Below are 12,872 nucleotides of genomic sequence, written 5' to 3' on the forward strand. Positions count from 1 at the left end.
CACACATGGTCGTTTTGCACGTGTCATATTAGGTGATGCTGATTGTGGTGGTAATAATGACTAGAAAATACAGTAATACAAGATCACACGAGGCGAATCAATGACACATGTCCGCTCATCCTTCTCCACGTCCAACTCCTCGTGCGAGTTAATTGTTGACTAGTTGACTAATTGACGGTTTCAATTAATGAATAGCAACGCTTTGATTAGCAACGTGCTCTATTCCCCCGATGATTATAATATAGATAGGCATAGAGAGAACAAATGAATTAACCGCAAATTCGTTATGTGTGACCAAACACTCGACAGGAAGAGAGATGCATGTTATACGAGGATTGTGACTCAATGACTTCTCTTTACTTTTTTCAAAAGAGATAAAAATTCGAGCGATATTTGGGAAAATGAATTGGATCAGACGTATTTATGTATGCATGTATGTAAATAACGCTCTTGGACATGAGCGATGCGAATACAAATCGATCGAATTCGTTCACAGCCCTGCTCGATTTCATTCCGTTCTATGTTCCATTTGCTCCTGCAGTAACAATTCTTTACGTCATTCAAATATGCAAGCTTAAGTTTTCAATATGAAGCGAACTTGTTACGCAAACATGCATGGACGCGGATATATTCCATGTATTTTTGCACCGTCGTATTTTATTAACGAATGCGTTTCATCTCGCAAACAATTTATCCGCAGTATGATTGAAATAGTTGCAGGTGGTAGCGAAGCGAAACGACGAACGTTTTCCGAATGTGTCGTCGCATTGTTTCGACGATACCGCGGCGATGTTTGCCAATCTCTTTCTCACCGTTTCCACTCACATTCGTTCGGTTAATTGCACGAGCATAGAAACTCCGACCCTTCCCCTGTCGTACATAAAGCTCATACGCTTGTATCATCAGAAAGGTTACTTTTTCCTATACCTACAAGTCGGCGAGAGAGAACAGAAACAACGAGTTTCTTGTCATTCCTGTGTAATCGTCCTGACAATATCGTTCCTTAATGTCCCACTCATGTCAAGCTTTAGATTAATGTTGGAAAAGATTATTTTTGCGAATTTTGCTTATTTAAATAATATATATTACTATATATATTTAATTATATATATACTTTTAATTTTTTTGTTATAATATATTCATATTTTTTAGTTTTTAACTTTGATCAGCCGCTCTTAGGATTGACTAAAAACACACCAGTCAAAAGTGAAAACAAAACTATTTCTAGAAGCGCCCGCGCTACATACATACACACACACACACACACACACACACACACACACACACACACACACACACATTACATACACATGTACATACACATTATTTATGTATTATGTAAAATTATATTTTTTTCGTTTTACATTATTTTTTCCTTTCTCTTCCCCTTTCTGAAACTATATTTATATACCTTTTATTAAATATTTCTCTTGACAATATTTCATATTTTATACATACATTTAATATCTTCAACTTTACGACAGCACTCTCTGTATTTTATCAGCCGGTAAAAGGATTTTGGCTAATCAATTATGGAATAACGTGCGAGCCTCGCTTTTTTCTATGTGGAAGGTACTGGGCGATCACAAAGCCGCTGAAATACGGAGTGAAGAGGACGCCACGCCGGATGATCGTCTACGTCAGTCTTGTTTGGCTAGGAGCGGCCTGCATCAGTCTACCGCCTTTACTAATAATGGGAAACGAGCACTCGTACTCTGAGACCACCGGCGCTTCGCATTGCGTGGTTTGCCAAAACTTTTTCTATCAGATTTACGCTACCCTCGGCAGTTTTTACTTACCACTCATCGTCATGATTCAGGTCAGTGCCACGACTAGTCCACTTCCATTTCTCTCTATTTTTCTTTTTTTATCTATTTGTACTTATTATTTGTACTGTCTTATTTGACACTGCTCTGAAAATTCTATTTGTTGAATGCTCATTTTTAATATATACACTTGTATCAAAAACCATTATACAGTTCCCCTTAATATATATTAATAGTAAAGTAATTAACAGTAAGCATATTTTAATAAAGGTGCTTCAAATTTACATAATATCAGCAATGTTTCTGTATATATGTGAATATACAAAAAAAATATTTAGTTACATAAAATAATACAATACTTAATAATTTGCACAAAGTAAACCATCTTGATGGGAAAATGATCAGACAATTATAGTTAAAACGTTATAAATTGATGCTGCTTACGAAATATTGGAGATGGATTAGCAAAAAGCCAATAATAGTGTAGTTGTGTTGCACATAGATTTCTATTAATTCACGCAAACACGATCGAGGTCTCTTACTGTATAGCTCTTCGCGTACAGGACACATATAGTGTATATATAGTGTGTATAGTATGTATACATATGTATAAAGCGATCGTACGCAAACATTATCGATTGCATGATTATACGAAAAAAATGAATTTATCGCGCATGCAACATTTTAAAGAATTGAAAAACATATTATTTTCGAGGAACATGTCCAAAACAAGCGAGACGATACACACAGATAAAAAAATGTTTTATTTATTTATTAAAAAATTGAAAAATCTCTTATTTGGTACTCATCAAATGTATTAAATAAATATTTCAAACTGCCAAAACTATTTTCTTCTTTTAACATAGTTTGATTGTTCTGATTTTGAGAATAGTCTGATTAAAAGAATAATGAGATTGTCTACTTTATCGATTAAATGTCATTTTCTTTCTGCATACTATTTCTATTAGTTATAGGAATCAGAATATTCAATATTCAATACTTTTCCTGAGAAACTAAAAATTACGTTGCATTTTAATCAATTGATATCGAATAAGATTGATGGATTAATATAATTTTGTTCAACTTCGCTCCAGTGTTATTCCAAACAAATTTGTTTTTATACAAATATAAATATAATTAGTATTTTCGCGATAAAAATATTCCCGCAACTATCTTAAATATTCTAACATGCAATGTTAATTACATCACGAAATTATTTCTCAACACCGTGGTGACGACTCCAAGGTAATTCATCGAGTCGTTTATCGTCGTCGCTCGCTCACTCGATGCATCGTTGCCCTTTTATTTACATTAGCTCGTTATACGTCAGACTCTCTTTTGTATCGCGCGACACGCTGTTGTTTGTTATTCGTTACGAAGTAGAAACCACCATTGTGCATGAAATATGCAGCAGAATGTTCGTTCGAAATTGCCACCACACGCGCACATTAGCACGCAAGAGTGCTCGCGATAGAATTTGATTGATACGAATCGTTTTATTCATGAATTAAAAATATATATATATATATATATATATATATATATATATATATATTAACATATATACATAAGCTGCATTGTGCGACATCGCGTTGCATTATAATCATCGCATAACGATAACATAATACCATGTTTGCAGGCCTAACTCGGAGAATCGTCAGCTAAAATATCTAAAACTGTGTGATGTAGTACTTGTAATTCGGAAATCAAATTGTAAAATGAAAAGACAATAATACTATACATATAGTGTAATGTAATGTAATGTAACGTTGTTCGATACGTTCGATACCAATTATTCTATATGAGTGACTTAGATTTAATTATATATTTACAATTACTGTTCTGACTGTTCGGTTAAGTGTTAATATTGGTGTTGCGTCGCTACGTTCTATTGCAACAGTAAATAGTATGACTTGCGAGTAGTATGTCTGACGTCTCGTACACACTTCGTATACGATATCGCATAATGCAGTAAATTAAACGACATCGATTTCGAAGGTGGATATAATGACTAATTACATTTAAGACTCGAAATAAGCAAGACTAAAATGGATTCGTCTTAAGACTATATATCGCTCTGAGTCGTAATCGACTTATCATTAATGAGAGAGAGAGAGAGAGAGAGAGAGAGAGAGAGAGAGAGAGAGAGAGAGAGGGAATAACATAAGCTTATTTTCTAAAATATTCTTTGCCTGAATCTGTTAAAAAATTATTAATTGTATCTTGGTGTACAGGTATACTGCAAAATATTTTGCGCTGCGCGCAGGATAGTTCTGGACGAGATAAGAGCGCAGCTTCACCTGGAGGTGCACTGCCATCTCGATATGGAGCCGGCGGCCGCTTCGCATCCGACGCCTGCTGTCATGAGCCATCAATTAAATTCTGATATACAGACAAATCGGAGCAGTCCTTCGGTGAAACAACACAGAAGTTCCAGCGCATCCACTACGGTGAGTATTCACCTCAACCTATGTTTTGAATTGGTACACAGGGTATTGCTTGTTAACAAGAAAAAGAAATCTATTCCCGTAAATTTTCTTATCTTCTTTATTTGCACGTTGGAAAAGTACATGCATTAATAAATAGAAGAATTTAATTTGTGATGAAAAATATTTTAATATGACGTATAAAAAAATGTCAATCTTTGGCAACAGTATTTACTTCACATAAAAGAATTTCTACAGTTTATGCATATCAAGCAAGAAATCACCATATAGGAAAAGGAACACTGCTTAACTTTCAGAATCGAAGTTTACAATACAACTGAAAATGAAATTTCTATATATGCGTTTTTACTAACGACAAACGATCTTCGCAAGAGCGAAATTAATTGATTTCCTTATCCACTTGAAATCAAAATCATTGCAACTATATGAACTTTTAGACAATTAGTTATTAGCTGGATACTTGAAATATCCGGTGAATCATCGGGAGATGATTTTGATTTATTGAATTATTAATCTCAAAACATTTAAGACTGCGCTAATTTCCATAAGAGTTGCAATGTAGGGCTTGGTGACCTATATTACTCGTAGCCTTATAAAAGGAGGAAATGAAAGATAAGGTAAAAAAGTTATGTAGACACTTTTATCTTTTTCTTCTTTCTATTCTATTGTACATTCAAATAGCTCACTATTTCAACGGAGCAGGCACAATAATCGTACGTATACACGAATAACAGCAGCGTCAACATAACGGTAACGATCGATGTTTATCCAACAGCAGGAACCAACGGACATTTTGCGCATGACGTCAATTCGGATCGCGCGCGAACTGTCGGCGCCAATTGCTCGAGAGTCTGGTTATAGTCCCGACTCGAACAATAGGACGCGTTTTTCTGCAATATCGAACCGCCGCGCTGACGTGTCTTAAATACCCGGTTCAAATTCCACAAAGCTTGTTTTTTATTTCTTGATCGCCGCCATTACGTACATTCAACATTGCATTTCTCTAATTACCGTAAATTTGTACAACATAAGCGAAGCAAGGATGGAGAAAGATTCTGAATAAAGCTTTCAAGCATTGATAATGATGATAAGCGCCATTAATATTCGCGGCCCGCAGAAATAAGCGATGACCGCTTTCAGTCGTGTTAGAATCTCATTTAGCGAGATTGTGTCGCTAATTAAGAAACGTCGCTCTCTGTGACAACAAAGAAAGAAATGTCTTTGTTAAAACTATAAACTGTACTTATCTGTTTCATTGTTTAATTTCCAAAATTGCTTAAATCTACATGTTCATTCCATTATTTTCAATTATGTCTGTATAAAAAAAAATACCACTAATTAACAGCGACTTGTAATATTATCGAGCCAAACTGAAATACAAACGCGAAGGAGCTCTGTTACAGTCTGTCACAGTCCACACGTCACCACATTGTGCATTTTACAGTCAAGTCATGCCGAATCGATGTCGCGGACCCACCTAAAAGGTGCTCTCTCTCCCGCTCGCTTATAAAATTCACGTGATATATCAATATACCAATATACCACCTTGTGCAACCTTCTAAAGATCTTGCAAAGATCTACGCGGTGCACGGAGAAAAACAAGACTCAATTTTGCTGGTTTATTTCTATTTAATTACTTAAAATTACAAGTCAACCATTTCGCTGTCAATTACTGTCGGCAAGAGATAATGTGCATTCAATTAAGAATTAGAAAAATTGTAATTTCCGTAGCGAGATTTTTAATGTTAAAGATATTTCAAATTACAAAGAGACTCGATCGCATTCTAGGTTAAAGAGAAATACCACACATAGAGAGGAGGAATACAACCAAAAAAAGAGATAAAAGAGTGACAACAGTTGTGAAACGCTCTAAAGAGAAATAGAAGCTCTTCGTATCGCGAAAATGGCAAGATATGAAAAATTCTCGACTGCTATGACGATACAATGCTGTAACACCATATTCCCGAATACACAGAGTAGCATCGAGAGAAACTTGAAGACAAGGACATATAATTCACAATGTGGAAATGCAGAAAATTTAGCTCCTCGTAAGCTTTTACGAATTGTCGTTCATTCAGATGCTTCATTTTTCTCTCTTTTTTAGTGCATATAATTACGTTTTGCACTTATATATTTAATGATAAACAATGGTGTCTTCAATTTATCGTTCTATGATATCGAACAGTCATCGATCCGTTTTGCGGCAAAAACGACGAGAAAGTTAAATGGCGAGGAGCAAAAGACGCCTGGAAGAAATTAATTGGATGGCAAACGAGTTTTGAAGTAATAATTTCCTTTCGAACTATTATCAGCAGCCTTGCTCAGATCGTTTGCGCAAACTTAAAATTGCTATACACAATAGAACGCGGCTTACGCGTAACGATAAAGGTTTCTCACGGAGTCAGACTATACAATATCGTTACTGAAAGTGAGATCGATTATTAATTCATTCCCGTAAAAAGAACGCCCAAGACAGACAGGTATTCTTACTCGACAATAATAAAGATTGGGTGATCTGTTAGACTGCAAAGTACTCGAGCGCGAGAAATAATATATTCAAGCCATCTCCTTTCATATTTTTCCAAAATAATAACTCTCGTCGGCTCTGTTGTGTGACAGACAATAACAATAAACGACCACTAAAATTTTATCGCAGAAAACGCTTGCTACGCTCCACAAACTTACCATAACATTAGCCGTCTATCGTGGAATTAATTTCTCACGCGGCATGCGCGCATGCATGTAACACAAGAACCGTCAGATAAATTGGCCGTCGGGCCACCCACCACGAAGTTAGTAATCGTGGGTCCGCAGCTTACCTCGAAATCAGGTTAAACCGTAAAGTCAATATTGTAGCTCGTAGCTGTGCGAGAACGTGGCGAGAAGCACGGTAGGTACGTACATCATTTATATCCGATCTCAAGTCCGATATCATCGATAATCGATGGACGAGATAATAAGGGCACCTCGTGGTCGTCAATATCAGCTCCAACTTCGATTTGTCATCAACCAGTGTGGAATTAACGCCTCCGACTTTGAGGAATTCAAAGATCGTAAACACCACAGGCTTGTGCACCTTATTTGTGTTCTTTTAAACAATCTTTTGTTTCGTTTGTACCCAAAGGGTTAAAAAGTTATGGGGGAAAAGAGCGAAAAATCATCCAACTTTAAAATATTTGAAAATGGCTAACGCCATTCGCGGAAGAGCGTTGTTTGTATCCGTTTCTTTTCAAATTATTTTTATCCAAATTGTTTTTGAAGGAATCCAGAAGTACAGGCTATTCAAAATCGCACAAGAGGTAGATTCACCAATTTTAAAGATAGCTCAAAGCGCCATCCGAAAGAGAATCGTAACGCGGAAATGCGGTACGATATTGCCTAGCATCGTTAACATTCCAGCTAGTATGAAAGCAGGTACATGCAAAGCGCAATTTTCAATATTAATATGACGCAGTGTGTAATAAGGGAACGTTGAGAATTGAATCATACATGTGTAACACACGCGGCGCATCCGAGGCAACCTACGTAATCATGAAATTCTCTATAGAAATCTGAGACAATTATCTTTCGGCAAAATATGAGAGCCGCGTAATATAATTACAAAAACACGCGCTATTTGTTATTAAATCGAGCAAAAAAGATTCAGCTTTAAAAGATAGACGAATATTAATCCGAATATTAATCGTGTGTTTTATTATGAAAAAGTAATATTTTATTTCAGTAGTTGTAATTTTTAGTAATACATGTAATAAAATTTAAAGGAGAGAATCGCTTACTTACGCTTTATCAATAATCGTTTCGAAATGAATTCTCTTTGATGCGTGCTTTATTATTGTCAAAAGCAGCGATGCGTTTCGCGATTCGCGGTTTGACATTAATTAAATAAAATCCGACTGTGTGCGTTGCCGAGGTGACGATGGTATTTCCAAGTTTCATGTGAGAAATATATCTCGTTCTAGTAAATCTACTCGAGTAAACTAGTACCCGATATTTTTACTAATGTCGCGTCACATTTCTAGGCATGTATCTGAGTTTTTTATACACAATTTTATTGGGAAAAATAATTTTTCTCATTTCTATTCCTTTCCTTAATTACTCATTGTTGTACTTGCTTATTTATATCGCATATCTAGTATACGTCAGAGGAAAACTTGGGGAAGCAAACAAATCAATATAAAACCAGAATACACACACACAAATATATATACGTGTGTGTGTGTGTGTGTGTGTGTGTGTGTGTGTGTGTGTGTGTGTGTGTATTGCATACAGAGTCAGGCGATATGACGTTAAATCGTATCTCGTGAAATCCGACATTGCATCTTCGGGCACGATTTGGCACTCGGTAAATGCTACCAAATGCAACCGCATGCCGACCAACGAACGAGAGAGGAGGCGAGACGTAGAGAGGTAAATGCCGAGAGTGCTAATTGCGCCTGGTTTTGTTTCGCGAATTTGCATTCGCGTACCATGCGTTTAACGACGCGGTCACTATGGCCACGCGTTTGATGCTACATCGGACGATGCGAACACAAAAAGAATCATCAGCAGTCCTGCTAGAATACCGTAATACCATGATTGTTTATTTTGTTTATTAGATAACGAGTAACACGTTATAAAAAACAATTACGGCAATTATTAATATATAAAGCTATAAATGTAGGTAATTAAATACTATGATTAAATATATCTAAAAAGAGCGACTGTGTTTCAAGAAGAACGCATATTATAATGCGAATGCATTTGACTTTCCGCCATACGACTTGGCTTAAACAATCGTATTTTCTTCTGCGCAAAAAACACGCGACAGAAAGCTCAACCCTGTGAGCTCCTCGCTCACGTTAGTAATCCGTTTAACCCAAATGCGACGATGATACTGCGTAAATCGAGCGATATTCGAATATAATGCCGCGCAATTCAGTCGTGCATGAATATCGCGTGGGAAACTGGACTAGATAATGGGACAATTGATGGATATCGATAGATATCGATTATTGCCAGTTCGCATAGCATCCGTAATGACGAACGATAGTGGCTCTTACTGTCTGTTGAATGATAATTTCAACCACAGAATGTCATTTTAGCACTTTTAGTTTCTATCTATATTGAATATATTTATATACATATATTGCATACATATTGTCTGGTCTATTACGTTATTGATCTAATCCCCCTCCCCTCACTTGTCGTCTCTCTCTACATGGAAAGAATTGTATAGTAAAAATTACTATGGAATTTTTTGACCGAGGAATAAGTCGACATTCTGCAGTAATTGACTATCTTTTTATTTATATGTACTATTTATATTTTAAGAACTGAAATATGGCATTATGAAATTTTATATTTTTCTTAGCAAGATAGACCTTACTGATAATCTAATTCTGCGTTACTGTAGCAACATAATAAAATTTTAAAATATATATATGAAAAAAAAATATAATACTTTTTCCATGTATGTATGTGTGTGTCAATTCAAACAGTTCAAGAAATCGCACTGAGTGAATAGTTGAAACACTTGTTCGTAAACTTTTCATACGATAACGAAAATCGCTACGGATACAGTTCTGTCAAGCGATCGGGAAGGGGAGAGGAGAGTTTGTTAACAAAATAATATTACATACATATCACAAACAACAAATATAGTAGCAAGATAAGGATACTAAACGAAGAAATTATCTATATTTCAAATGTAATCTATTAAATGGAAAAATAGTTAATAAAATAGCAATCTTTTAATTATCGTGCGGGTAATATGTGTACAAGATATTTTCACTTTAAAAGAGCTTGGAAGAGAAACAGTGCTAACGTATGCGCTTGTAAAAATTAGAAAAGATTGTTTTGCAAAAGTACATGTCAAGAAATGCGTACGTAATGATACGACAATAGCTATTGTCATCTGCATATCGTAAGAAAGGAAGAAGAAAAGGAAAAAAAGAAAGAATGACGGAAATGATAAGAAAACAACAACAAATACTCGATAAGCACCGATGATATATTTCACGTACGTCCGTGTATCTCCTTTGTTGTGAAATAACATCGATGACAAGCACGAAGGTAAATTGACATAGGAATAAAATAAGATCGATTTTTACCGCGAAACGCTCCCTCTCTGTAAGTTCCTATGAACGCCATGTTTCTACGACGTTCCAGCAAAAATGCTCTTACAACGTGTCGTTCGAATATTATCTAGTAATATCTTTTTTCAATAAACCACTAAAACTCAAATTTTAGAATTATATGATCACTTCTCAAGTCCAAATCGTAGGAATTGGTTGACTTTTAGTTTCTATCTAACTAAACTGCTTATAACATTATAACTCTGTCACATATTAATAAAATAATGAATACTAATGAAATAATAATTTTTACAAATATATCTCAATATCTATAATTGCGTGCTAATTTTTATACTAAACTGATATAATTATTGGCCAAAGTCAACGAAAACTTGACGGTCGAAAGGTTGATGATTTTTAGAACGTACTCACAAACTGATTAAATATACAGATTATAATCAGAAGTCAAAGTAATTTGGAGCCTATTTAATCAATAAAACACTGATTGACCATCTCACTCTGTAGTCATTTATGAAACCTTCATGACTTTGTATTGTGCTTTTGTATCACATCGTGTGTTTTTGTCGAATCCCGGAACTAAATAACTCAATTATCATTTTATTATTAGTTCCTAGTGTACAGTATGCGACAATAAATTTAAAAGTTGCATGTGTTATATACATATATATACATATATATATATATATATATATATATATATATATGTGTGTGTGTGTGTGTGTGTGTGTGTGTGTGTTAACAAATTTATTAATTTAAATAATACAGCAATAGTCTCTCTTCCGTAAATTTCAACAAGGATAACATTTACACAATATATCTCTTTGCATCACAAGAACTTTCTTAGTAACTTAATATCAAGACAGACAATTGTAAAACTATATAATGATACAACTTTACGTCTTGCATAAAATATTTTCACAAGAACTGTAAATAACAAATCAGTAAATCAATTGTTTCCTTTTCTCGAGGAAATTGTTTTACACAGCAATCCCTCTCATGATCTTTGTAAATGCGAGCATGTTGCAAATGTAAAGCTCTAACAGACACAAATCTGAACAGTTGCCTGCCCATTGTCGGCGATAAAGCTCCCTGTGTTGGACTTTTACTTCCGTAACGAACTATCGCGAAGACTACAGACTGACGTGTAGTGTTATACGTAACCGACGGACGACGACCCCGATACACACGTGTTACACTCAGCCAAAAGTCGAACTCTCAGAGCATCAATGAGAAACCTATTTTCTATCCCCAGTTCCAGACTAAATTTCTTTCATTGGCTCGTCTTTTCTTAGGGATATCTCGAGATATCCATGGTGATGAAGGACCCAACAATGTAAACGCCTGTAAGAAACTCGAAAGACCTATGTGAATTTATGAACAACTTATCCCTTACACGAAGTTTCAATATTCCGTATTTCCACCCCCGTAGTAGGGGGAGTACAAGCGAAACGGAAAGCGATACAAACGGTTACAAATGATGCTTAATCGAATAGCATTTAAAAAATTACTATATCTAAAAATGGGATTTTAATGATTTTTTTTACCCTCCCTAACTTTCCTTTGAAGTACAAACAAAATGAAAAGTGATACAAACGAATACAAACCGAGTACAATCGAATGTATATAAAAGAAATTTTTTATTAAAGTCGGGTGTTAAGTTCTCACAAGTATTCGAAAGACTCTTGAAAGGATGTTCGACGACGAAAATAGTTAAGTGAGAGAACGAATTCGAATTTATCTCATTCTTGTCAAGGATTATTGTTATTCCCCTTCTCCTCTACCTTCTTGTAATCGTCCTGTACTGTATCCGACATGTAAGTCTTTTCCTTCTTTCACAAAATCAAATATTTTAACCATATTATTAACTACAAGCAAGAAAGTATATTTCTTAAACATTATATAGATCAAAATAATTTTTAACTATCTAGATGAATAATTATTCATCTAATTATTCAATCAAATATTTATCGATATTATTCGAATACAAACGCATTCGTCAATAATGAATAAATTATTCATTGTTTTTTTGTTCTGTTATCCATTATTCGAGCAACAATTTACTTATTTTTTGGACCTAAAGTTTTTTTAAAAACTGCGTAAACTTTTCGAACAATGCAGTACAGGCAACATACAGATAAATGCAGCTGGTGCATTTTTGGCCACTAATAATATATATCATTATCGCTACGTATATTAAGAGTTCTACCGGGCCGGCATATTGAAACTATTATTACCGACGCTTTATGAGTGTCGTTTACGGGTGTGTTAATAACGTTTCGTAATGGACACATATTGATCGGGTGCGATATTACGTAATATTGTGCGCAATGAATTATTCATTCGACGAGAGAATGTTGCATTGCATCCGGCTATTACTGCGTGTAGTATGTTTATATAAATATAGAGACGAATATGAAATGACAAATATATAATTGCACACATACGCGCGCGAGCACATGTCCACATATACAAGATGTATAAAAAAAGTCGGGAATATTTTGAAAAATATAAATTTTATAAAAAAATGTTTTAGATATATATATATATATATATATATATATATATATATATATATATATATATAT

At 34.8% G+C, this 12,872-nt stretch overlaps 1 protein-coding gene across 3 annotated transcripts in view; it reads left to right on the forward strand.

The window, feature by feature from the left end:
• LOC116847898 (5-hydroxytryptamine receptor 1-like) overlaps positions 1-12,872 on the forward strand; it is a 76,901-nt gene that overhangs the window by 40,432 nt on the left and 23,597 nt on the right. For all 3 annotated transcript variants that reach the window (XM_032823399.1, XM_032823401.1, XM_032823400.1), the window contains exons 4-5: positions 1,573-1,819; positions 4,001-4,216. In XM_032823399.1, coding sequence (XP_032679290.1) covers positions 1,573-1,819; positions 4,001-4,216 — 463 coding nt within the window. The remainder of the gene's footprint in view (positions 1-1,572; positions 1,820-4,000; positions 4,217-12,872) is intronic.

Source organism: Odontomachus brunneus, unplaced genomic scaffold (genome assembly GCF_010583005.1).
Source record: "Odontomachus brunneus isolate Ranch 3 - 2012 unplaced genomic scaffold, Obru_v1 Obru_scaffold_085, whole genome shotgun sequence".
NCBI classification, from domain to species: domain Eukaryota; kingdom Metazoa; phylum Arthropoda; class Insecta; order Hymenoptera; family Formicidae; genus Odontomachus; species Odontomachus brunneus.